The sequence below is a fragment of the Rattus rattus genome, chromosome 11 (genome assembly GCF_011064425.1).
Source record: "Rattus rattus isolate New Zealand chromosome 11, Rrattus_CSIRO_v1, whole genome shotgun sequence".
Classification (NCBI taxonomy): domain Eukaryota; kingdom Metazoa; phylum Chordata; class Mammalia; order Rodentia; family Muridae; genus Rattus; species Rattus rattus.
Genome location: NC_046164.1, coordinates 87,280,029 through 87,307,154, shown reverse-complemented (window position 1 = coordinate 87,307,154; position 27,126 = coordinate 87,280,029). Strand labels below are relative to the sequence as shown.

The 27,126-nt window shown below is 44.6% G+C and overlaps 1 protein-coding gene across 3 annotated transcripts in view; it reads left to right on the top strand.

Annotated features, from left to right (window-relative positions):
• Window positions 1-219: 219 nt before the first annotated feature.
• Window positions 220-27,126, top strand: part of Meis1 (Meis homeobox 1) — a 140,607-nt gene continuing 113,700 nt past the window's right edge. The window contains exons 1-6 of one of the 3 annotated variants that reach the window (XM_032916385.1): window positions 220-981; window positions 2,845-3,071; window positions 4,886-5,027; window positions 5,574-5,624; window positions 6,413-6,463; window positions 7,919-8,065. In XM_032916385.1, coding sequence (XP_032772276.1) covers window positions 970-981; window positions 2,845-3,071; window positions 4,886-5,027; window positions 5,574-5,624; window positions 6,413-6,463; window positions 7,919-8,065 — 630 coding nt within the window. In that variant the 5' untranslated portion in view covers window positions 220-969. Of the gene's footprint in view, window positions 982-2,636; window positions 2,727-2,844; window positions 3,072-4,885; window positions 5,028-5,573; window positions 5,625-6,412; window positions 6,464-7,918; window positions 8,066-27,126 lie in introns of those variants that run through there. The other 2 variants (XM_032916386.1, XM_032916384.1) reach the window with 2 other exon arrangements.

The window sequence follows — 27,126 nt, the reverse complement described above, 5'->3', positions numbered from 1 at the left end:
GAGGCTGGAAGGGGACCTAAAGTCGGCGGGTCGGGAGCTGCAGCCTGCATTTGTGTGCCTGTGCCTTGGGTGTGTGGTGTTAGTGCCTGGGCGTGCGAATTCATGGAGCGCCTTTCTGCCTCTCCAGTGCGGCCAGAGCTCGCTTCGCGCACCCACCCCTGCCGAGGAGCCTACTTGCTGCAGCCCAATGCATTGTGTAAGACGCGACCTGTTATGGCCACCACTACTTCCGGGTTCTAGCATTCTGGTCGGAATCCACCTCTCCGCCTGTGCAACACACACTTTACACACGCACGGCGACTGCAAGCGGGCAGCATCGATCGTGGCTCCTTTAAGACAAACTCAGACAGACATTTTTTTAACCCTCCTCTCTAATCTCCCTTCAGTGCAGCAGTTGCAAAGAGGGAGAGAGAAAGAGAAAGAGAGCGAGAGAAGAGAGAAACTGATTGGGAATTAGGACTGATTCAAGGAAAGCGGGCGCTAGGGCTTTGTGCATTTGAATATTAACATTTGAGGTGTTCTGACCAGAAGAAGACAGAACGGATGATCATTCATTCACCACGTTGACAACCTCGCCTGTGATTGACAGCTGGAGTGGCAGAAAGCCATGAGATTTGGTAGTTGGTTCTGAGGGGCGCTCTTTTTTTTTCTTTTTCTTTTCTTTTCTTTCTTTTTTTTTTAACTGATTTTTTTGGGGGGGAAGAGAAGATCTGCTTTTTTTTCCCTCCCACTGCTGTCTTGGTGGAACCAGAGCGCTTTTATGCTCAGCGACGCGGGCGCCTTGCTTCAGGTCCGGTAGACCGAAGATCTGGGACCAGTAATTCACACTGCTGGAGACGCAAAGGGATTTTTTTGTTACTGTTGTGCTTTATTTTTTTTTCCGAGGGAGTTTGCATATTTGTTTCTTTTCACACTGGCCTTAAAGAGGATATATTAGAAGTTGAAGAAGGAAGGGAGGCAGTGAGGCCGATGGCGCAAAGGGTACGTATTAAAAACAATTGTGGAACTCAAATGTGAGATTAAATTGAAACGTGGCTGAAAGACACTGTTGCTAAGTTTCCTCTTTCCTTTCTCTCTTTTTGAATGAGGTTCCTAAAGCCGCGGCCTAAATCGACAGGTTTACTTAATGCATTTGTAGCCTTATGCATGTTACTCGTGGGTTATTAATTCAAGTGATCAAGTTGTCTATAGATTCCTAGCCAACAGCTATATAAATAAAAATACAAGCCCGAGGAATCACCTGTTTTAAAAGGAAAGAAAGAGGAGGGGGAAATGCTACATAGCCAGTGCTGTAATTTAAGCATTTAGGGACCAAAAGTTTAAAGCTACGTTTAATTAAAATGAGCAGCTGGGAACTTTAGCGTTATTATCGATTATGCACATATTTAATATCAGTAGAAGTAGGTAGCATTTTTAGATAAGGAATGTCCTGGTGTAGTGGAGTTTTGGTTGGAAAAACATTCCTCTTTTAAAAGTAATTTTAATTTGCATGGGCTTTTATGCAAGATAATAAGTTTGCAGATTTTTTTTTCTTAGCTAAGTTCTTTACTACTTAGATACTAAACACAGAGCTACTCACTTTAAAAATGCAATCCTAATTTCCCCAATATTCCTATTTGAATGGAAATGCCTTGAAAGTAAACTGAGACAATGACGGCCGGCTGAGGTGGCTTCTTAAAAGAAAAGGGTCTACAAAAAGGCTGCCTTGCATAATTTGTGTCTTGGCCCTCAAAGCCCCTTTTGGGAAAGAAAGTTACTGGAGGACACATTTTTTTTCTTTCTTCTCTCAGTTCAGGCAAATGTCAGGATTCTCCCAAACTCTTCACACCTCTGTCTTTAAGAGGATGAAAGTGGCAGTTCTTTGGAAATCATTTCCTTCTCCCCATTTCCAAATCTTAGAAAAGAAACTTGCCTGGAATAAAACAGAAAAATTGAAATAGCTGAATTTATCACAGACAGTCAAGGCAATCAATTTGAAAGCAGCCCCCTTCCCCCAGATTTTCATGTATGTTTTGCTTTTGAGTCTGTTTAAAAAAAAAAACTAACATGTAACTATTGCTTCCTGGACTCTTACTCTAGGGAGAAAGTTTGTGAGGGTAAAAAAAATATATATATATATATATATATATATATAAAACAATATTAGTTGCTTCCTTTATAGCTTTTATTTAAGTTTGGAAATAATGTTGCCCAGTTGTATGTTCAGCTGTAAAAGGCAACAAGCTTCCCTATGCACACTTCAGTATAACATATATGGGGGGGGTCGTTTTGTATAATTTAGCAGAGTTTGGGGAACCAAGGCAAACTCAGTGTCTTACAGGACTGCCAATCCCATGCTGGTCGAGAAATAAAATAAGAAGCCTTTCAGAATTCACTGCTTGGCACAACTATTCCCATCGTAATTTTTTAACCCCCCCCTTCCGAAGTAAAAGGGGCTCTGTGAAGCTAGGCGGGTCAGCTACACTGTCCCAGCACGTTTTATTGTTGTGATTTTCGGTTTCCTCCTCCAGAAACATGCATGTTTTACCTTCCGCCTCCGGGAGAATGCCTCTCTGCCTTTCCTTCTTCCTTCCTCCCTTCCTTGCCAAAAGATTTTGGATTTCTGAATTGGTCTACATGGACACAAGTTAGGACAGGCACCTTCATCTCGGATGAGTCTCGCTGAGAATTCTGGAGTTCTTACTGTTAAAATTAATTTTTACAACAGAAAGCTCAACTTCAGAGATGTAAGGCCACGGAGTTCAGGTTGAAGGATCCAGCTGGACTGATCTAAGCTCGGTGCCCTACCGTTCCCATTTACCCGCCTGGCCTCTGACTCTTTTTTCTCTCCTGTTTGTCATGCAGTACGACGATCTACCCCATTATGGGGGCATGGATGGAGTAGGCATCCCCTCCACGATGTATGGGGACCCGCATGCAGCCAGGTCTATGCAGCCGGTCCACCACCTGAACCACGGGCCTCCTCTGCACTCTCATCAGTACCCGCACACAGCTCATACCAACGCCATGGCCCCCAGCATGGGCTCCTCAGTCAATGACGCTTTAAAGAGAGATAAAGACGCCATTTATGGGTAGGTATAATGGACAGGAGTTAAGGAGTCGAGGCGCGATGCTTCCCCCATTTCCCAAGCCCTTGCAACCGGGAAGTCAAAGCACTCTAGATTAGAAGTTCATAGCTGGTGACTTCTCATTCACATTGCGTGGAAACTGGGTTGGGGTGGAGCGGGAGAGCCTCCTCCCGATTTCCAACTGCACTTGGTGCAGGCTCAGCGCCCGGCTTGGCCGCCACGTTGGCCGCAAAGGAGTCCCAGTGCTGGAGTGGCAGTCTGAAGATTCCGCATCCCCTCTCAGTCAGCAAATCTGAGACCTTGCCCGCTAGACTTAGCTCGAGAGCGTTGGGGGGTTTCTAAGGGTAGGCGCCTTTGTGTTGGAACGAAACTTTTAGTTTAGGGAAAATCTTTTAAGCCATTGATTGTTCTGACTTGCGAGTTTACTCAGCCACCGTATGCCGGTTCTGCCGGTGCACAATAAAGTCAGAGGGACAGCTGCAGGTCAGACAAGGGGAACAAGTCTTGCTTTAAGAAGTTTGTTCAACTGAAGTCAAGGAGAGGGGCCGCTCTGAATTGACACAGACATTTAGAAACTTCTGGATGTTTTGTCACTGTGTGTTCAAAGGCGAAACCTGCAGGATTTAACAAGAAATGTTTGTGGGATGCTCTTCCTGAGACTCTCTGGCCAGGGTTTACTGTGTTTCGTCGGCCATTCCCTTAGGGCTTGCACTAGAAAAGCCTTTTGAAAGTTACTTGTACTCTACTATGTGCTGAGGGTTTGAGGGGGCATTCTTCCCCCACTTTTTTTTATTTTTAAAATTTGTAATAACTTTTATTTCACTTTCCTCTTTAAAAAAATGTGTAATGCTGAGCCTCCTGGTTTGGGGGGAAAATCTTTTTGCTTTGGTTTCTGGTCCCTTGTGCGGTGGGCTTGCTTAAAAACCTAGCCTTCTCTCTGTAAATGGTTTAAACTCCAGGCAGAGCATTTGAGGAAGCTTTGAAAAGGACCCCAAACTGTTAAATTCCCAGCTGGGCTGTGAAGGCTAATAAAAAGGCTCGAGACTCCTTGAGCATTAAAAGTCTTTTTTTTTTTTTTTTTAAATGGGCTGAGACGAGCGACATCTAGGCCTTTTAGATGCCAGTCGCTTTACCACTCCAGGCGAGATGGAAGGCTCAAGTGTAGAATTATTTGAAGGAACTTTCCTTGGGGGATTATGGAGAGCGTCTGCGAAGGGAGGGCACTGTTGGAGAGCCGTGGAAGACCTCCTGCTTCAGGAGGGCTGTGCGGCCAGGGTCGGTAGGTGCAGCCCTGCGACAGTGGATTCTGCATCCACAGAGGCCCTTTCCTCAAGTTTGCTGTACCCCTGCCACCAAGATCCCCTGAGCCTGGGGTTTTGTGCCGAGCCTCCGAGGAAGGCAGGGACTGGTCCTCTCCTACCCCATGGCCCCTGCGCCTTCCCCGGGCACCCGGTGTTGCCTGTGCGGCGGAGGGACGAGGGTTTGTCGCGGTGCGAAACTTAATTCAAAATGGCTGCTGGAACCGCTTGGGTTTTATTCGTAGCAAATGTTGCCAATTTCTTCGGCCAGATATGCTGAACCATTCCACAGACACGGTCCAGGGCTCTGGGCCTCTGAGTTCAGAGCCCCAGGAGCAAGGGGGAGGTGAGCCGTCACCTGGGTAGGGGGGTGAGCAAAAGGGCAAAAGATGATCAGATCACCCAAGGGTCTCTCGGCCTCGAACTACTCCGGTTGTTTCTCTTGGGCGCCTTTTTTTTTTTTTTCGGTGACTCTGGACTAATCATTGTGTTGTTTGTGACTGTTGTATTTTCTTGCAGACACCCCCTCTTCCCTCTCTTAGCACTGATTTTTGAGAAATGTGAATTAGCTACTTGTACCCCCCGCGAGCCGGGGGTGGCGGGCGGGGACGTCTGCTCGTCAGAGTCATTCAATGAAGATATAGCGGTGTTCGCCAAACAGGTCAGCAAAACAAATATTAAAAAAAAAAAGTAAAAAGAAACAAAAAAGAACTCTGTCCCGGCCCCCCCAGCGCGCACACATGCACACACATAGAAACACACACACATAGAGATAGAGAAGTAGATATTTAGAGAGAGCAATTTCTCTCCAAAAATAGTCTCCCTTAACCCACGCGTGTAACTGCCTCCCTGAGATTTGCTTCCCATGAATGTGTTTGCCATCTTCCCACCCACTCACGGTCCACAAGCTGAGGCAGAAAGCTCACTAGGAAAAGAGATCATGAACACCACGCTATGTGGCTGTTTTGGAGTGGCAGGCTAGCAGCTTTCCGCGTAAGCAGAGCTCTAGCTGGAGGGAGAGCGCGCTCTGGGCTGGTCTCGGGCCTACTGGGTTCACATTGGAAGTGTTTCCGTGAGGGACGAACTTGAGTCACTAGTCCCTCCTGGAGGTTCCCTAACAGTGTAAACGAGGCAGGAAAGTAGGAAAGCGAACAGATTTCATTTCGTTTCATTTTTTTTTCTTTCCCCTCTCCTCACTTGTATTTAGATTCGTGCAGAAAAACCTCTATTCTCTTCTAATCCAGAACTGGATAACTTGGTAAGAGCAGACCCCTCACTCCCCTCCCTATCTGTCCACCCTACTTCCATCCCCCAAGCCCTGAGCTTTCCAGACTGGTCTGTCCGTTGCTGCAAGTCGACTGCAAACGTTTTTTTTTTTTTCTTGTCCACAGACAAGTGTTTGGGGACTGGATCCCGGGGTATAAACTCATCTGAGAGGGCCCAGGAGCAGCGGCTGGGGAACGGCAGCTTTTGTTTTTTTATGATGGTCAGGCTGCACAGCTCTAATCAGCCTGGGGATTTATCTCCCCGCCTGTCAGCGTGTGTGCTTAAACCTTGCGGACTTTCAGCCTTATGAGCCTCCTTCACTAGGGCCACGACGAGGGCAGAGCTCCCAGACAACCAATTGGCATCAAAGGTGTATGGACAGAAGGCAGGGAGAATTTTGCAAAAGTGCAAACCCACTGTTTGGGGGACAAGTGGAGAAAAACTTTCCAGTAACTTCATCACAGGAAAAGTGTAGCCCTTACAGCCGCCTTTTGGGGTTGGGGTGGGGATTTTAAGGCTAGGGAGGGGGGGAGCCATGGGGGAGGAGAGTGTTTATGACCCTCACTTAGATGTTTTGTTGTTGGTTTAGCCATTTTTTCTCCTTAAGAAATATAAACCTCTAGATGGTACCCAGTTGCTGCTATTAAGTTTTAGTGTTATTGCCATAAATCAAAATAACTGTTTTTATGGGGGGGGGGTTGGGTTGAAGATGCTAGAGCTGTGACAGCCAATTTTCTGCAAGCCAGGAATGGAGTATTTATTCTTGCTGTATCTTTGCAGATGATCCAAGCCATACAAGTATTAAGGTTTCATCTGTTGGAATTAGAGAAGGTAAATTTCCTCATTCCCCTCTCCCTTTCTTTTTCATTCCAGCACAAACGGAAGGGAGGGTTCAGAAGGACTGAAGTTCAGGCTTTCAGGAGATTTGCATAAATGTCTTTCTGTCGGGTAATTAGTGTCAAGGCCAATCTTAGCGTCCATTTCTCTTTGCAGTTTAATTACAATTTCAGCCACTAAAACCGGGACCACAGACACCCTAGCCTCGTGTACCTTGCTGGCTTTGTGCATCAGCTGCTCTGCTAGGCTGCTAGGCACCAGTGCATGCTTAGAATGCCGGAGTGAATTTGTTTTACAAGTTAATGCCTCTCTCTCTCTCTCTCTCTCTCTCTCTCTCTCTCTCTCTCTCTCTCTCTCTCTCTCTCTCTCTCTGTGTGTGTGTGTGTGTGTGTGTGTGTGTGTGTGTGTGTGTGTGTGTGTGTGTGTTTACTCCTCTTTTCTATTCAGGGGAGGGTAGGTTGTTTTGTTTCGGTGAGTTTCCAGAAGATGGTTTGAGATCAGTGGTAGGTCTTGAGGGGAAGGACAAGTGGGCAATGAGCCCCGGGGAGCCTGGGGAGGAGAGCTCGCTAGACCTTGCCCAGAGACAAAGCCGGGTTGAGGGTTGGGTCAAGTTCTTGAATCTGTGAGATCCAACACACACCTCACCTTCACACTCAAGAGAGGGTGTGGGGTAACGTGATTTTGCTAGCTGTTCTATAAATCTTAGCAATAAAAACTTAATGCATTGTAATTCAAACTAACATTGAATTGCAAGCACACCAGGGTTTCTTGTGAGTTTTTTGCTAGTAAGGGATGCCTGGGGCCTGTAAGAGTTGCCTGTACTTAGACTGAAGTATTTTGAGTCATTTTTTTGTTTCTTTTTTTTAAAAAAAAAATAAATTTGATAAGTTTTGTGGCTATATCTTTTTTCTCTTTTTTTCATATACTGTGCATAAGCAAGTTGATTTGGATCGTCAGGCATGTATCTTATATCACCACAGTGCAGACTTCTCTCTCTCTCTCTCTCTCTCTCTCTCTCTCTCTCTCTCTCTCTGTGTGTGTGTGTGTGTGTGTGTGTGTGTGTGTGACATTTTCCTTAGAAACTTTGGGGAATGCTTTATGGTAAACTGACTGGATGAAATTACATAGTTTACCTTAAGTGTCCCCCCCACACAGGTCACCTGTGTAGTGGCCACAGCCCCAGGAGCAGATGAATTTAACATGGGTGTTGAATATGTTGTCGCCTGTGAATCAATCCTGTCACTGTCAATTTTCTGGGATATCTCTATTTTGCAAGAAAAGAAAGTTATTCCTAATTCCGAATGCGTCTGGGGGTCTCCAGAGGACAATTGCCCTGTGCTTTCCCCTATTTGGAAGTTTGGCTCTCACAAGGGGGTGGACTGCACTTGTCAATGTCGTTTATGCACTCCTGATTCTATTTCCATTTTTTTTATTTCTGTCATAATGTAGGTACACGAATTATGTGACAATTTCTGCCACCGGTATATTAGCTGTTTGAAAGGGAAAATGCCTATCGATTTGGTGATAGATGATAGAGAAGGCGGATCAAAATCAGACAGTGAAGATGTAACAAGAGCAGCAAATCTAACTGACCAGGTATGCGACTTTCAATTTCAACATCCCTAACCAAAAAAAAAAAAAAAATCTGTATGCATATTGCTTGCTGGGTCACTACCACCTCCTTTATTATTTGCATATGATTAAGTCCCTTTTAGATACATTTCCATCAAAATGAAAATTTTCGAATAATGTGGCTATTATTGCTTTCATTAAGGCAGGCTCTAGGATCCGACCCGGGAGAGATGAGCTTGTAAAAGCTTCGCCTGCAAACTTGACCTGTTTCTTGTCGCTTTTAATTTTTGTCTTTATTTTATTTACCCTCTATAATAATGGGAGTGTTAACTGCCAGTGGCCACCTCCGATTGTAGGTCTTTGTTCATGGGCATCCCTCCCACCCACCCACCCACCCCCAGTCTTGAAGAAAAGAAAAGTGTAGGGTCTGTTTATTTCTTATTTTATTAGGAATAAATCCAAGATAGGTGGTCTAAGGCAGACAGTGAGGGTTTGAAATCTAGCAAACGCAGGCTATTTTCCCCCTGTCTACACGGTTCATTAGCCTGTCTTGTCAGTTTTCCCCGGCCGAACGCTTCTCGACCTCACTGAACAGTGCTTGGTGTGGTATTCCTTGCAAGCGCTCCCATTTTATTGTACTTAATAGAAAAAAAATAAAAGCAGGCCGAGGTTAGAAAAACAGATAAATACGGACTTTTCTCCTCCTCCTTCCCTCTCGTCCTCCAGCTGCTTTGTGCTCTGGGCCTTCTGCCTGGGCAGGTTTTGGCAGGGTGAGCGTCAAGGACGCCCTGGCGACTCCCTGAGTGTGGAGGGCAGGGGGCCACGCGGTTGCTCTCCGCCGAGGTTCTTTGCTGTGCCCCCTCCTCTCCGATCGCCCCTCCAGGCCCTTCTTCCGCGGCGCTGCGTGCTAAGTGGGGACGACTTTTATTTGGAGTTGGGGGTGGTGGTGAGTCTGTCACTGGGGCACCACTGTTGCTCCCAGTTTCTCTTTCCTGTTGCTGTGTCTCTGGATCGGTCCAAATGAGTTGGGGGGGTGGGGTGGGGAAGCAATGAAAGTGAAAACCTGAGGAGCGGGTGAGATGAAGCAGGGTCTACAGCTCTGTGGAGAATTGTTGCAAAGATGTAGAGATTTGAGCAGTGGCCTCCTCTGCAGCCAGCTCCACCAGCAAACCCCTAGAGCCCATTCTTATCCGGGCTTGACGTGTGAGTGGCTTCTTGGGGAAGCACCAGACTGTTTTTTTGTTAAGTCAAAAGGGCAGCTACTCCACTGTTTTCCTCTGAAAGTTTTACCGTGGTCACTGCCGGCCAAGGCTGTCTTGTCCCAACTTCATTTTTAGTTGTCCTCTTAAGATATTCCCAACATCCTCTCCCAGCTTGAATAATTCCGTGTAATTTCGAAGCTTGTGCTGAATTTCTTCTTTGCCTATGAGTGATCGGGCAAAGCAGAGCTCTCGAAGTGCCAGCGGGAGAGGTCCTAACTGCTGTTTGGAGAGTTGGAAACTGGTCTTTGTAGACTGATGCGAAGTCCGTGCATATCAAGGTGGGGAAGCTGCAGGCTAACCTCTGCCCTAGTGCCCCAGACTGCCCAGCCGCTTTAGGGCCTCAGTCAGCAGCTCCGTTAAATGCAGATTTCACTAGTAGCTGCTGTTGAGTAAAAATTGTAATCCAACAAGCTGAACTAGAAAATGGGATTCTAAAAGCTCCGGAGTGCTGGGTACATAAAGCTATTTGAGCAAATTACAAGAATCGCTTAGGGGCATGAATGAAATCAACACTTTAATTGCCTCCAAAATGAAGATTTATACCCCATTTTCTCAACGAATCATTATTTTATTAAAGGCAAAGATAAAGGACCAAAGTTATGGAGTTTGGGGAGCGTAGAGGATACAGAATTAATAAAACGTCATTGAGTTCTCCCCTACTTTTCCCCAAATTTACCTTAGTCAGTTTCATTAGTCTAAGTTAAGTGTTGGGTAAACATGTGTCTTTAGTCTCCACTCCTACCTTCAAAAAGAGAAGGGTGCAGGCGGTCCACGCCGTTGGGATGTGGGCTTCGTAAGTTTGTCTGGATTTATGGCGCTGATGGCTGATGGTGGCTTGTGAGCTTGCCGGTGCACCCAGATCGGTTGGCTTGAGGACGGCGATGGGTTCTTCAGATTGTCCAGTTCCAAAGACAGAGCTAGTGTGGCTGAACGGGTCTGGGGGAGGTGAAAGCGTGCTCTGTCAGGGAGCAGGGTGGGCTGGGCTTCCCTTCCCCTGAAGAGGTGGGGAGTGAAGGTCAAAGCACCAGAGCCACCCCCAGGTCTCCAAGTATTGCTTTAGAAGTCTAGGGCTTGTCCCGGGGTATGCTGAGGCCCGTTGTGGATCCCCAGGAGCCAGACATGGAAGGGTGGCTTCTCCACCTGTCCACGAAGGCCGCCCAGCCTGTTAGAGACCCGGCACTGACGCTGGGTGCCCTAGGGGACTTTACGCTTCAGGAAGGCCTAGTTAGCTCATTAACCGCGCTGTCTCTGGGGCCTGCTGGCAGCATGGTTTATTTTGTTTTATCTTCCCTACCCTCTCGGAAGACACGAAGGCTGCCACCCTCACCAGGTCTGGGATCAAGGACTTTTATGCCAGCCAATTTTCTAGAGGGCCATTATGCCGGTGGGAAAGCCACTTGTTCGTGTAATGTTGTAGGACTTACAACTTTATCTGTCTGTCTGTCTGTCTATCTATCTATCTATCTATCTATCTATCTATCTATCTATCTATCTATCTACCTACCTATCTATCTATCTATCTATCTATCTATCTATCTATCTATCTATCTTATTTATCATATATCATATATCAATATCATATCAGATTTAAGACATTAGTAGAAGCTGTAATCCTATTCTCCCACACTTCCTAGTGGTTCAAGGTCTTCTCCACTCTAGAGGCCACCTGGAGGTCCTCTGGTTTTGTTCGCGGTCGCCAGCCTCCTGGGCGCCCTCTCCCGACCGCCGCGCTATCTCTGGGCGCAGATGCCCGCGACCCCCAGGGGTTGCCGATAGCCTAGCCAGGAGTCGCTGGTCTCAGGAGGGCCAGGCTGAGACCGAGAGAGGACTGAAAGGGAGGTGTCTAAGCAAGGGTTTAGCTGGGAGGACCGCCGGGCCTAGACTAGGCGGGGCTGGGGGCTAAAGGTCGTGGGTAAAACTGAGGGTGCCCGTCCGGGCCACCCAGATGCTGGTCTTGAGGCTGTACTACCGGAAGGAGCTGTCGCCTTCCTTCCTAGGGATATTTGGTCCTCTTTATTCCCGAATCTAAGCAGTATGGACTCCAAGGATTAAGGGAGAGGAAAGCAGGGAGCCTCCGGGGTGGCCAGATCTCCGGGAGAGAGAAGATATTAGCCAGGCCTGGGCTCAGCCATCAGCGGCGACCCAGCTTCTTTCCAGCGGGGAAGCTGGACGCCGAGAAACCTTCGGATTACAGTTTTATTCAGCAGCAGCTCTCCGGGGGTTCCTCCTCTGAATCTGCATTTAACAGCTCCTGGGCCAGGGCTGGCGGCCTGAGCAGGGCGCCCTGTTGCGTGTTAATCCTGACTGGCCCGTGACGTCTGGGGACAAGTACTGTGTCTTGCTGAGATGAAGCTCTGAAGCCCCGCTGGCCCCGCAGGTTAAAAGCCAAGTGCTAGCAGGCTCCCTGGGGTGGCAGCAGCCTGGGGGCGAGGGCGGACACCGCAGCCCCCAGGCTGAGCAGCCCAGGCTTCAGGGCGCCTGGCCACCAGGCCCAGGGGATCTAGGGCCGGTCTGAGCCAGTGCGAAGGGTTCTCAAATGGGCCTGGGAACTTCGATGGAGGTGGTTTTATCTAAGTGTGAAGTTGCCTTTTTAAAGCATGGTTTGAGTGAAGCGGTTTTAAAACCGAAATCAGATTTGACTGAAAGCTCTCCCCCATTCCAAAGTAGCATAGAGAGTCACCCTCGGGAGATTTCAGCTTCCTGCTGGTAGAGGTTCCTGTAAGGCGGGACAACCTAATGTCCTTCATGCCTGACGAGACAGCAGATGTTTACCAATACTAGAAACAATTGCAGTGTATTCTCATCCACTCAAAGACTAGACACAACCAGTAGTGGGTAGGCTAACGGACCTTTAAACAGGTAGCTTGCTTCTGAATGCTCACATTTAATACATTTTTTTTAAAAAAAAAAGTTGTAAATGCTTCCTGGGGTCCTACTTAAGAACTTATTCCCGAGCCTCTCCGTGCACAGTCTTTGAAGGATATGGAGTCTTAGCATTATCTAACGTCACTGTGGATTGTTGTTGTGGGTCACATGATGTACCCTTAATTCATTTTTTTGAAATATGTCAGAGGAAAATTATGGCAAGATTCTCTTTAATGATTAAATAATAAGGTGTTGACTGCTTGTCACTACACGGGCTAATTGGGATGCACATTCCAGATCCTCTGTTGCTTTGAATTAAAAGTTACTTATTTAGCGGATATGTTTTCATTGTTATTTTCTGCTTGGCTTCTATATTTATGTATGGATTTGTGAGTAGAGATAGATTGATTCTTAATAGAGGTGTTTAAAACACTTAAGAAAAACAATAAGAAAAAAAAAGGTATATAGGGTCTACTCTATGCAAATAGCCCGGATTAATTACAATGTCAAGTGTCAGTCAGGTTTCAATGCTAATAGTACACATACTACTGAGTTTCTTTTTCCTAGTCCCTTTCCAGTTCCCTTCTTTCTCCTCATTTCCTCATTTCCTTAGCTCCTCCCCTCTCCTCCCAGTAGAAGTCCACAGTGCAAGTTCCATGGTCAATAGCAAGCAGCAATTCTAACGCTGCTTTGTACAGAGCAAAGGCGCACAGCTATAACTCTTGCTCCTGCTGTAACCAGCTCTGAGGCAGTAGGTCACTCAAACAGCAATTCCTCTCCCAGTGGAATGGCTCCATTGCTCACCATTCAGAAGGACATAGGGTAGTTGTGTCTACTGGGACTATTGGACTAATAGTAAGGGAGGAGAAAAGGGGGCAGGAAATAAAGGACAGAAATGGGAGTTCTCCTTTCCAAAAGGCAGCCAGTATGCTAAAACTGCCCAACTCTGACAATAATAAATCTTGAGTCACTTTGTTTTCAGACACTTATATATATTCATATCTTAAAATGCTTGGCATAGTCCAAAAGATGTAAAACACAGCTGTTGCTGGGCGATGGAAGGAAAACTCGGCACGAGAAACTTCAGACTCAGAAAAAACAAAACAAAACAAAACAAAAACAAAAACCCTAGACCGTTTGTAGGTCTGTAGCTGCAAATGGTTATTAAGGCCAGGCAGATAGGCTGAGGTATTAGCCTGGGGTCTACTGCCATTATTCCGTCGGCTTAGCCTCCCTAGCTGTTCACAGTACATTTGGAGAAACTGCAAAGAAGGACAACAGATTTTATTAAGACCTCTCACTATCCACGAAAATATTTCCAACATAGATTCAGAGGAAACATTTTTCGTATTGGCAACATTATGGTGTCCACTGCAAAGGCAATATTTTCTTATGGAAAGTAAACATGTCAAAAGTGGGAAAGCTGTAGAGTGTATGCACGTGTGTGTGTGTGTGTGTGTGTGTGTGTGTGTGTGTGTGTGTGTGTGTGTCTTCCTTGGTATTGAACCTACCTAAATACGTGCTCTACCACTGAGCTACACAGCCAACCCTAATGGTTTTAATAAATAATCATTTAATCACCAAACACAACCCAAGGACGTATACAGAAACTTCTAAAGGGAAGTGGGCAGGCAGCCAAAGTCCTACAGAGCCTACCAGGGAAAAATCAAAAAAATGATCATGAAATAAGGCTTTCTGTAAGGAGTCTATAATTCAACATTATTTGATTCCACTGTCAAGGAAATAGTTGAGGGATAGTAAACGGATGGGGTTCTCAGTCATTTTTGTTACTCTGTCTTAAATGTTTGCAACTGTCACATTTTACAGGGCCTTTTTTGGGGGATTATGACATCTGTCATATTTGTGTTGAATTAATACTCAAACTTATGCTCTAGTTGACACAGAACCTTTTGCCATTTCTTCTAAGGTAAAAGCGTTGCTATTTCAGATTAACTACAATTATGAAAACTAGTCCAGATGGAAGAGGTGAGGGTGTGTATGTATATGGCATATGCATGTGGCCATTGTACAGACGTCAAAGGTTTCCAAAACTCCCGAATAAAGCAGAACTATAAATCACAGCCGGCTTGCTGTTCTTGCTCAGCCGAAAATAACCAGCTGTGGGACTTGTTTAAAGTGAGCATCTCTGGCCCTGGAGAGAAGAGCAATTGTTGTTCTTCTAGAAGACCTGGCTGGGTTTGATTCACAGAATCCACATGATGGCTCGGAACCATCTTATAACTCCAGTTCCAGGGGATTCAGTGCCTCCTTTGCTGACCTATGTGGGTATCAGGCATGCACATGGTATATGGAAATACCTATAGCCAAAATATTGATACGTATAAAATTAAATAAATCTTAAAAATAAAAGCAAGTTAGGGTCCAGGAGATGAGGTATGACTCAACAGTATGATGCTTGCCTAAACATGTGTGAGCCTTGGGTTTAATTCCCAAAACTACAAAGAGATATTTTTAACATAAAATAAAAATGTAAAAAACTCGAAACACGTAACACATACTCTCTCGGTTCAATTTTTAATAGTAAGGCTAAGGTTTGACTTTTGAAACGCAGTAAAAGTTTGACATTTTTGCTATCCTTACCAATACCAATTGTGGGTAACTCTAACAGGGATAAATTAAATACATTGCAGACAATCTCGGTGGCAGTGGAACATGCCTTCAGTTCCATCACTAGAGAGGCAGAGGCAGGCAGATCTCTGAGTTCGAGGCTAGCCTGGTCTACAGAGCGAGTTCCAGGGCAGCCAGGGCTGCACAGAGAAATCCTATCTCTGAAAAACCAACTAGTCAAACAAACAAACAAACAATAAATAATCTGCATAAATGAAAGAAAATGGACCTTTAGGTAATATACAAGATAAGCGACTATCTACCCCACACCCTCAGGTTAACATGCTGTGATTTCAGAATTCTGGAAATGAGAGAATCTTTGTAAATTCTTAAACAGCTTCGCTAGGAAATATACCTACGTGGAGCAATTGTTACATTTTTCCACACTTACAAATGTGACACTCTAAATAATTGGTACAAAGTATACTTTGTAAAATAACCGAGAATACATTTGCTTAAATATTTGTCACTAGAATCTAATTTCAATCAGTTTAATACACTCAAGTGCACAGAATTAATGCAGCCGATAATACTTTACCGGGCTGTCTTAGACAACTTCTCTTCATCCAGAAAATACACTCTCATTAAAGGAAAATATGCATGTACAAATGTTGTGAAATTATGTTTTTTCACTTGTTTCAGAGTTCCTAAAATTGACTAAAGCACACTGTAAAGTGTATATTCCCCTGTGAAAAACGACTTACATCTAGACGTATCCAGTTAGATTCCTGTTGTTTATTGTTAGCGCAAGTAGACATAGTCACATACAAATTATAGCCAGAATTAAGTCATGGAATTTTCTGAAGCTATGAAATGGTGCCTTTGTGTTCTTTGCATGACATATGCAGCCGTGCATAGAAATAAACTAATAGAGAATAAATAACATAAAAACGAATCTTATATTATTTATAATTCCCAGAAATAGGTTTCGACTATCAATTCTTTGGCACTTGAGGGCTCACGGTTCATAGATTTATATGCAAGCAAGGGGGTTGCTTGTGCAGTGTGACAGCTCTTTGAAAGTCTTAAATGAAAGTCTGTTCTACAGACGTCACACTATCACAGTGTGTGTGTGTGTGTGTGTGTGAAGTATAACTTCAGAAACAACCGCAAGCTGTTTTTTTTAGTTTAATAAGATCAGATCAATCAGACTTTATATAATCGTGCCGTTTCCCATTTCATATATCGTACAGTCTACTGCTTTACAAACGGTTTAAACAGAGGACGTCCTGAGTCATTTAGAATTTATGACAGTAACACTTTCAATGATCTTGGCATTACCCTAAAATCGATGTACAGCAACTTTCATACCAGAGCTGGGCAATACAAAGTAACCTTGAGGGCACTGTGGCTTACGGGCATCCAGTCCTGCGGGGTCTCCTCCCACTGCTGCCTGAACTGCCTGGCTATGGGTCGTTGCAGTGTGGAAAAGCTGCCCCTCTTTCCCTTCTGAATCGGTTTGGTTTCTCCTCCTTTTTCAGAACTTCTCTGCCTGAGATTTAAACCTGCCCTGGTTTGTGGGTTCTTTGCCACTCATGGGATTGTTTCCAGGGAAGATGTTCACTGTCCCTTTAGAATAGGAATAGGCAGACTAAAGCCTTGGAATCCTGCTAACATTTGCTTAATAGTTAGGTGAGAAGGCTCACACTGTCAGTCTCGGTTCCCTCCTCAGGGACTGCCAATACTGGGTGGACAGATTAGGATATCTATGCGTTTTCCTTCCTCTGGTACCCGGATGGCTAGTTTTGGTGACTGTATTCTTAACGAATGGTCCAGGTTTGGTCCCAGACCCCCATAATTTGCATTGTATTCTGAATTTACACTCCCGTTATGCCCCACAGAAACATTTTAAAGTGAAGTGTGTTTTTATGGCTATTATGAAGTTCTGGAAAAAAAAAGAACTCTGTGGAGAAATTGACATAGCTGTCAAGGGACAAAGGACAGAGCAATTTGATGTAAACTCTGTTTTCTTATGTCATCTCAACTTACAAAATGCTCCTCTTCTCTTCAAAAGATTCAGGAATGAGAGAGCACGCACTTCCTTAACAATAGGCTACCTCTTAAAACTTGGCAGCTGTTTGGATGCGCTCCCTAACACTAACTTAATTTGGTAGGTAAGCTATAATTAGCTGTGACCTGTAGTGTTTTCTGGTATTCAGAAGTTATTCCTTAGTGGTTTGAAAAGTTAATTCCAAACCGAATGGTGTACAATGTCTGATATTCTAAGGCGTGCTTGCACTATTTCCATGAAATGGAGTGGGTGTCTGCAGGGCCTCGGAGGAGAGCTCCATCTGGGAGGTGGGCTAACGATTTCCACAGTGTGAAGTCAGAGTAACTCATGGGTTCCTTCAGATGGCTCTTAAATGGAGCCTTCCTTTCTGCGTATTGCAGTGTTGAAGTTACTCTCCCTGAAGTTAAAACAAACAACAAATCTGTGCCCTCCGCAGGAGAAAACTCAGACATGGTGTCTTAAATCTTTATTAATCACAGATACCAGTAATGCAGGGATTAAACTAAAAATAGCGTCAAGTGGGCTGGACATTGTGAGCTAGTCACTATAATCAGAACAGAGCTGTACAGTAGGATGAAGTTGGGCATCTGGGGTTGACTTGGAACGTTTAGTTGGAAGTTGCTATCAGATTCCCTTGCTGAAGAGAATTTTGGGGTACAGATTCGTGATAGCTAGCCATTGAAGAGTACCTTTATTTGAGATTGTCTCTCCTGAGTCTTCTGAGTAGCCCACCTTGCCTTTCACTCTTGAACATGTCAGTAGATGGGTCCACTTTTTCATATTCTGTCCTTTGCCTGGTTTAAAGGAATTACCCTACTATTCTGCCAAACACAGAAAGATTTCTTCAGAAGGGTGGTTGTTTCTCCTTAAGTGAGTAAAGAGGGGTTACTCTTAGTGACTAGGGGTTACTCTTGGTGAATGCACACTGTCCTCTCTCACGGTTTTGTTTTTCAGTCTCGTTGCCCTTGTTTGGTTGGTTTGGGGGCAGAGTCTTACTATACAGCCCTGGCTGACCTGTAACTAAAATGTGGACCAGTGCTGCTCAACCTTCCTATGATACTGCCCTTTAATACATTCCCCATGTTACAGAGACCCCCCCCCATCCAGAACAGTATTTCCATTGCTGCTTTGCAACTGTAATTTTTGCTGTAACGTAAATATCTGCTATGTAGGAGATCAGATATGTGACCTTCAAAGGGGTTGCAGCCCACAGGTTAAGAACCACTGAACTAGACCTATTGGGCCTCCAACTCAAAGAGGTCTCTACCTGCCCTTGGATTTTGGATGCTGAGGCTAAAGGTATGGCCATCTTCCTTTTAGTTATTGTGACTTTTTCTCGGCCACAGTTTCTAATCAAGAAAAAATAGGAACTTTACATTTTGAATTTACTGATGAATTTTTTTTTTTAAAAAGGAAGTACTTGAGTAATAGACATGACATGACATGACAAGGGGTCCTCCCTGCCCCTATCCCATGCTGAAAACTTCTGAGAAGTACTGTTCATGAGGTCTTCACAGCAGCAGCTCGTGTGATGACTTGGCCTATGAGTTGGAGGATTTATTCATAAGGGATTTGTTCATAAGCTATATTAAATTTTAACGTGGTCAGAAAGCTTTTAGAGACCTGTCCTATACTTGGTTGTACAAAAAGGTGGTAACTAGTCTACCAATGATCCATAGTCTATGCTCATCGAGTGATGAGCATAGATTTTGTTGATGGTCAGATGTTTTTATTCTGATAATTATTCCAATCCAGCTACAGTCTGCAGCCGAGTGAGTTTGTTATAAACAATTTATATTCTGGATTTGGGACCTGGTAGCAAGCTCTGTCTTATTTTCCAAATCTCCTTGCCCTTCCAATTAGGTGCCTTGTTCTTTCCACTGTTGGGACACTCTGAAGGTTTGCGTGCTACCCTAACAGTGAGCCGTGTGAGTGTTTAATGTTTATTAAGGGCATGGAAAGAAAATGCCAGTAGAAAACGGGGGACAATAAAATATGGACAAGTCAATTATATAGCTTCCCTTCACTTGTCGTTGACCTGATACTTACATACTTTAAACAGTGAGGAAAAGCCCAAGGTCTTGTAAGCCAGGGATATGACTGAAGCCTGTCTTCTAAGTGACTAGGAAGATCTATCTATCTATCTATCTATCTATCTATCTATCTATCTATCTATCTATCTATCTATCGTCTATCTATATCTATCATCATCTATCTATCATCTATCTATCTATCTATCTATCTATCTATCTATCTATCTATCTATCTAGGTTTTATGTAAATTGGTATTTTGGCTGCATGTATGTCTGTGTGAGGGTTTCAGATCCCCTGGAACAGGAGTTACAGACAGTTGTGAACCGTCATGTGGATTCTGGGAATTGAACCCAGGTCCTCTGGAAAAGCAGCCAGTGCTTTTAACTGCTGAGCTATCTCTCCAGCCCTCCAGGACTGGAGAGTTTTAACTAGGGTCCTTCAGGCTCAACACCCTGCCCTGGAACCCACACTCTTTTTCATTGACCTCTAAGCTAAGTGTTTGAATATAGAAAAGTTGGGCATCCTGGGAAGCACAAATTCAACTTCAAGTTCAGGAAGCTTTGAGAAGATTCTCTCTGAACACCATATCTGACATGAATCATGGAAAAGGGTGAATAATCTCCCCTCCTCCAAATTTAACACTGCCAAAGGAGCTCAAAAGATTTGGAAATCCTTGGAAACAATGGAGTCAAACTTGGTTGAAAATATAAACATCCAGAAATGCTTCAGCAAATCCGTAAGGAAGTTAGATGAGATTTTATCGTAACTGTCACGAACATCAGTGTTAGGGGAAAGTTTCTATGATGGGAGGAGAAAACAAGACTGTAAAGTAACTAATTCCTCAGATCAAGATTGGAGGCATTTCTGGTATGGGAATATAAAGGTAGACCAGGTAAAACTTTGGAAACACTTGAGAAAGAGCAATCAAATCTGATGACTTCCACACTCTCTCGGGCAGTTGGCATCACGCCCCGTCCCCCACCCTCTGCCCCAATACAGTCTATGGGCAAAGCACACAAATATGAACGCGGACTTTGATTGAGAGGTGACGTCACTCCGCCTTGGTGAGCCTCTCCTGTGGTTTCTGAAGTAGAGAATGGTCAATCTCCACTCACCCACTCACCATGAGAACTCACATGAGAACCATGTCGAGCAGTGCCCCCAAGCACTCCATTAAACAACACGCTTCCTTTTTAATTACACTCTGCTCGCTCTTCTTTCAAAAACATCAATTGACTTGACAAAGAGAGATGGGTACTGTTTGACAGAGGTATTGTTTTATAGAATATTTTGTAATTATAGAGCTTCAAGAAAAAAATATAATTGTTACTTTAAAGTAGGTCACTATTACTCTGCTATCAATCATGGGCTAAAGAGAGACTGAACTTGGCACACTCCTGTAATCTCAGTGCTTAGAGCACTGTGAGGTAAGAAGACTGAGAGTTTGAGGCCAGTAAGATGCTGTCAGAAAACAAAACAAAACAGAACCTAACAAAGTGCATCAAAGGAGCTGGGTGTGGTGATGCACACCTAGAATCCCAGAAGTGGGAGGCAGAGGCAGGCAGAGCTCTGTGAGCTTGAGGCCATCCTGATCTACAGAAAGATAGGTCAGCCTGAGCTACATAGCGAGACTCTTGAGAGAAATAGAGACAGAGACAGAGGGAGGGAGAGGGGGAAGGGGGAAGGAGGGAAGGGGATGGGAGAGGGTGGGAGAGAGAGAGAGAGAGAGAGAGAGAGAGAGAGAGAGGATCCTCAGATAACTTTCTGAGATATTGTAGCGAGCCAGTGAAAACTCACTCTTATGATGAACCTGGATGGGAGTGCTTGACGGATCCTGTACTTAGTCCTTTCTTCGAAGTCCTCCAAGTGCGCGTGCTGTGTTCGTGCAGCTGTTTATAACATGCGTGAAGGATGCAGTGTTTTAAGCGTCACTGGGTGCTCTTGCTGGTAGAATACTTGCTTAGGAAGTTTGTGGTTTGTGGTTGTTTCATATAAGACACCTTTGAGTTTATCTTAATTTCTTTGAAGGACAAGCATCAAGTTTCGAATAGATAATAAAACGCTGGTACACAAGCCGTCTCGTAAAAGGGACTTCAGAACACGGTGTGTGCTAGCATTTAGTTATAGAATCTTCCTCACTGCTGAACAGAAGTAATATAAAGATAACACAAATTTCAGTAGGAAGCTATCAGATACAGCCTGTAGCTTGAAATATTTAGAAATAAATATTTACAGTGGTACTAGTTGGATTAGAGCTTTGTTTGTCTGTCCCAGTCAAAGGTTAAATGCTGTGAGCTGACATTCCAAGGTATGATTTCCAAAGCAACAAAGGGAAGGAAAGATGATATTTATTTATTTATTTTTGAGATCCCGTGTCAGTATGCTGCCCACGCTGGCTTTGAACTACTGGGCTCAGTGTAGCCTGTTGCTGGGACTACAGACACATTCCATTGTCCCTGGCATAGACACGCTCACTAGGAGACTCTGTAACCAAGATTCCCTTTCTCTTCTGTCCACTGCTTGTGGTCCTTCTCCAACAGCTTACTTAGAAGAATTTGAACGTTTGGTGCACTTAAACCGTCTCTAAATTACTTATCTATTCTTTATGCCAGTTTGGAGATTTGGGTAAAACTGGTTGTCAATACTTGTCTGCTGCCCTTTAGCTGTGATCATTCTTTTGCCTTGTAACTTGTTGAATGTACCCCTTTTAGAAACCTGTTATCGTCTGGGGCCACAGAAAGGTCTTTGTGGGTTGATGTTAATACTGATTCTCAAAATAGAAGAGTTGCAGAGAATGTCAGGGCCGCACGGGTTCATCAGGAATGCGTCTGAAACCTTCTGGGTGTTCTTTTACACTTGTAGATCTTTACTTTGCATTGTTCATCTTTAAATTCATCCATGAACCATCTCAACTATGTACATTAATAGTCCTGAGAATTTCAGAGGAGAGACCTGAAAGGTGGCAGCTGTGGGAAAGAAGGATTTTAAGGAGCAATGGGACGGACACTGGATCTGAGCTTCCTCCCATGTGTCATGGTAGCCAGGTCCTGGGTATTGAGAAGGGAATGAAGCATGGGCATTTGTGTGAGACCAGGTGACATATATAAGAGCTAGTAGATTAAAATGTCTTATCCGATGACCAAGCTACTTGCAATTCCATTATGATATAATTTATAATATTTAAAATCACCCTCTATGCTTTGCTACATATGCACATGGTAGATATGCTGCCATGTGTGTATTATGTGTATGCACACACGTGTGTTTGCACCCTTGAAATTCACAGTCAGCTGATAGAAAACCTTTTATTTATAGATGAAATAACTTGGAGAATTTTTACCAAAGGTTAAAAAAAAGCACAAAAATTCGTCTTCCTCCGCAGGCCTCATTACACAGAGACAGGGGATTCAGTGTTTGGAAAAATTATCATTTGTAGGACTTATTTGTGGAATATGTAAACTAGGAAATATAGAATCCAGTTCAGCAGACGCTGTCTTTATTTCCACAAATTACCTGCTACAGCCACATATAGTCAAACATACAATAACAAGCAATATATACACAATGTGAGTATGTGTGTGTGTGTGCATGCACATGTGCTTGCACACCCAGTACGGCAACATTGCTTAGTCATCAGGGCTCCACACTTGTGTTACGTGTGACGATACCAGCAAGCGCCGGGGCAGTGAGTGCTGTGCCTAAGGACTGACTAGGTAGCTAACCAGATACGTGTCTAGATTAAGAGTTCACACGGTGACTGTGAGCAGAGGAAGTGTGATAGTTTGGTGACAGCCGCAGACCCTGAGAGAGGATGCTGAACTTCCATTGCCTTACCACAGATTTACCATCTGCCCTCATCTCCAAAATTAACCCTTGGGCCTCTAGCAGTGAAGTAAAAGCCCATTTTATTGCATTCTTAAATAGGGAAGCAATAAGGTCCTAGCCGTGTGTGGGGACAAAGACCTTTGATCTCAGCACTCCAAGGCTGAGGCAGGCGGATCTCTATGAAGTCAACAGTAGTCTGGTCTACATAGGAAGTTCCTGGACAGAAACGGACCTTGTCTCAAGAACAAAGAAAGAACTGTGCAGGCCTACAGATTTGAGGAAGGTGAGGGAGTGAGGTCAAGGAAGAGAAGAAAATGAGAAGAGATGGATTTCAGATCGAGTGTGCCCAGGAGACATTGTTTTAAAAAACCAGTCAATGGGTAAGACTTGCCACCCAGATGACAACACCCCTGCTTACAACTGCCACCGAAGCCAACGCCAGGGGTTGCAATGCTCTCGTCTGACCTCTGGGGGCATTGTAGTTGTGTGTTATACAAGGAGACAAGTAGGCACATGCACACACTCGTGCAGACACACACACACACACGCACACACAAATAAAATAAAATGGAGTAGAGTGAGGTAAAGTAAACCTTCTGTCACTAGCAATTGCTTCCTACTCTTTCTTGTCCTTCATGGGAAGATGTAGGCCTGGAGGTATTTCCTTCAAGTGCACCATTTAATGTTTAAATCATTTCTGAAAACCATACAGATATTGTAAACTTTACTATTATTTTTATGTGCATTGGTCTTTTGTGTGTATGCTTCTTTGTGCACCACACGCATAGACCGGCAGAGGTTCGCAGAGGACATCAGATGCCCTGGAACGGGAGTCATGCATGGTTCCCTCTATGTGGGTGCTGGGAATCAACCCAGGTCATCTGGGAAAAACGTCAATGCACTCCACGGCCTTTGTGTTTATCAAAGTATGAAGTTTTTGAAGGCTTCTGACATTGAAAAACAGCTAGAAGCTTGAAGGGAGAAAGACACAGATTGACACCATTGAAACAAGCAAACGAATACAAAGAAAAGCCAAGCATACTTCCGGCCTGAACTTCCTTTGGTTAGCCGAATAATATTGTTTAGTGAGTTCCAGGAATCTTTCTAAATGCATAAGAAATGTATGCTTTTTCTTAATTATCTATCTTTTAAGTTGAGAAGACGTAGATTCGCAAGGACATCCCTCCTCATCTCTTTAACGTGCAGGTGTCTAGTAGACAGTGGCTCAATGGATTTAGTGAGGGACAGTGACATTTGGTTCTAAAGCAGATGCAAACGGGGCCCGAAAAGACAGTGGTGGTAGTGCCAGGCTCTCCTCGCTAAATCCTCATACCTAGGAACATCTCATCACCCCACGTGACCCAGGTTCAAGTCTACACTGGTCAACAGGATCCTGTTTCCCACTCACTTACTCGGCTCCTCCTTCCGACCAGTTTCTCTGTATTTGTGTATTTCTGGCCTTTTTGCTGGTTACAGGGTTTGTCGAGAATCATATTGGCTGATACTGTGTGCTTGTGAGGAGCTAAGAAAGACATCTTGGAGGTGGGAAAGTGGAAAGATGGGATTGATTGGCTGGGCTCTCCTGGTGTGGCGGGAAGGTACCATTTGGCAGCTCCACCCTCTGTGACAATGGCTAAGTGTGATATTTGTGTGCAGGTGTGCACGGTATGTGTAGGCATGGGGGTGTGAATGAGGGTACACGTGGCAGTCAAGTGTGTGAGCATGTGTGTCACATGGACCAGGATTCTCTGGATCGGGAAGATTGTCTCTGCCCTTTGACAGAATTCAAAGGTGTCAGTTCTTCCAAGTCATTGGAGGGTCTTTACTAGAGAGCCCTGGTGATTTGAGAGCACACGTCTGTCCCCAGTGAGTACCTGATGACAGGTGTAGATGACCTTTCAACTTTGAACCCAGCTTATTTCACTGACTTTCCACAGCAGCCAGAAGACCTCTTCTCTATCAAGATCACCAGACTCATTTCTCCACCATTTTTGAGTGAAATTAGGAGGGTAGAGTTGTTTCTATTGCCTTTCAGTAAAGAAAGGTTTAATTTTTAGTTTAGAAAAGAGGATTTTAACATCATTCTGATAGGAGTGATAAGCTGAGAGGAAACATCAAATTATTTTGAATACTATTAAGTGATTTATAACTTAAGATATCAAATTAAACTTGGTAGGGCGGGAACAAGCAGACCACTGAAATAACGTCATTCCAAGGTGAAAGGACGATCAGTCTGCATTCTCTGGGTACAGGTTGGCTGGGAGATGGCCTAGCTTAGTTTGTTTCTCTGTTACTTGATAAATATCATGATCAAAAGCAACACAGAGGAGGAAATGGTTTATGAAGTTTGCAGTTGCGTGACACAGGGCATCACCAGAGGAAGCCAAAGCCAGAAACTGAAGGCAGGAACGGCAGCAGAGACCATGGAAAAGCACGGCTTGCCGGATGGCTATGGCTTGCCCATCTTGGTTGCCTATAAAGTCCAGGACAGCTTGCTCAGGTGCTGCACTATCCACAAGTGACTGGGCCTCTCACACCCACCATTAATTAAGAAAGTGGCCCATAGACTTGCTTAAAGGCCAACCCGACGGAGGCATTTCCTCATTGAGTCCCTCTTCCCAGACGACTTGCTTGTGTCAGGTTGACAGGGTTGGGGTGGGGTGGGTGAATACACCTGTGTGTGTAGATGTTTCTAATTTCCTCATTAGACCGTTCCATCCACGTCCTTCCTTACCCCCCTTCCTTGCACCTCTCTTCTCTCAGTTGTTCCGGGAGGGACAGTTTTTAAAATTCATTTTTAGAGATAAAGTCATTAAGGTTAGAAAAATGGTGACTTGTCTAAAACTATGGAAGTGGTACACCAAGGTTTTAGGATTTGCCTAATTCTGTATCTTTCCTTCTTTCCTCCCTCCTTCCCTTCTCGTCCTGTACTCTGATGTCACTAGATAATAATATATTTTTACGGTAGATATAAGTATTGGAGCATGTTTAAATTCTTCAAGTGTCTGTGGCTGTTTTGTAATGTTTAACGTAAATGCTCACACTATCAGGTTGATCAGGTAGAGATCCCTAATTATCGATTCATCTATTTATTTGCTTGAAAATATATTTGTGGGGCTGGAGAGCTGGCTCAGAAGCTAAGACCATGTAGTGCCTTTGCAGGGGGTTGGGGTTTGGTTTTCAGGACCCATGTTGTTGTAGCTCACAATGACCTGTAACTCCAGCTCCAAGGGATCTAACACCTCCATGGGCACTTATACTCATAAAGAGAGACAGAGACACATACACACACACACACACACACACACACACACACACACACACAGAGAGAGAGAGAGAGAGAGAGAGAGTATATTTTAAAATCATTTGTGTGTGTTAACATAAAAACATTTCCTAGTATGGGAAATAAAAGATTAATAAGACGTGTTCCGAAGTATTCATTGCAGAGAATTGTAGACGGGCTCAGCAGACTGCCACAGAGCAACAAGGTAGTAAATGTGACAGGTGCAGATGAGGCAGTTGGAGTGCTCCAGAGAGAAGAGCGTCATCCAGGGACAGCATAGTTATATCAGAGAAGGCTTAAATACTAAGGAACAAATAGTGTCTGGGTCCTACAAGGCGGGCCAGGCCAGGCCATCGCAGACAGAGGAGGAAGGGCTTCGGCTTGGAGTGATCACATGCGGCAGGGTTTGCTAGAATACAGGCAACAAGGAGAAGAATGGCCCCCAGAGAGGCTCTGCAGGCTTCGTGAATCAGGCTAATGAAGTCAGACTGTGCTCCATAGGCAGTGGGGAGCAGTTCATTCCGCATCATTTCGTGAGCACCATCGCACGGCTGTGCTTGACACTCAGAACCTAACGGCGAGAAAAACAGGGCCATCCCTGCCTTCATGGGGCTCGAGCTTTAGTGAAACTCAGCTCCTCCTAAGCTGGGGAGATTTGTGGGACAATTGTTTAGTGGTAAAAGTGGATAAGGCGTGATGGCTCTCATAATTATGGAAAGAGGGGAGGGGTCACAGATGGTTTTTACCACGGAGGACTGGATGACATGGATTAGGACGGAGAATAACACAGAGTAAACCAAGCCGCTGCACGCCTGCAGTGCTAGAACTCAAAGGTGGAAGCAGGAGAATTGCTGCAAGCTTGAGGCCATCACGGTCTACAGAATGAGCTCCAGGCCATGCAGTGAGACTGCCTTTAAACAATGAACAGTGAGGCTTTGGAGAGTGGTTAGCCTGGGACGTGTTGAGTGAAGTAGGCATCTTCGCACAGAGGTGGCCGATCACTGCTGTTCGTGTAATCAGAACAGAAGAAGCCTGTAGATACAAACCTAGTCTGTGTCTGTGCTAATTCACTTGACACTAGTGAAAGGACTTGTCCAAGGAAGATGCCCAAGGTAGGAAGAGAACCTCAAACTATCTCAAAGTCTAAGGCAGAGATGGAAAGAGCGTGTTTTAAAAG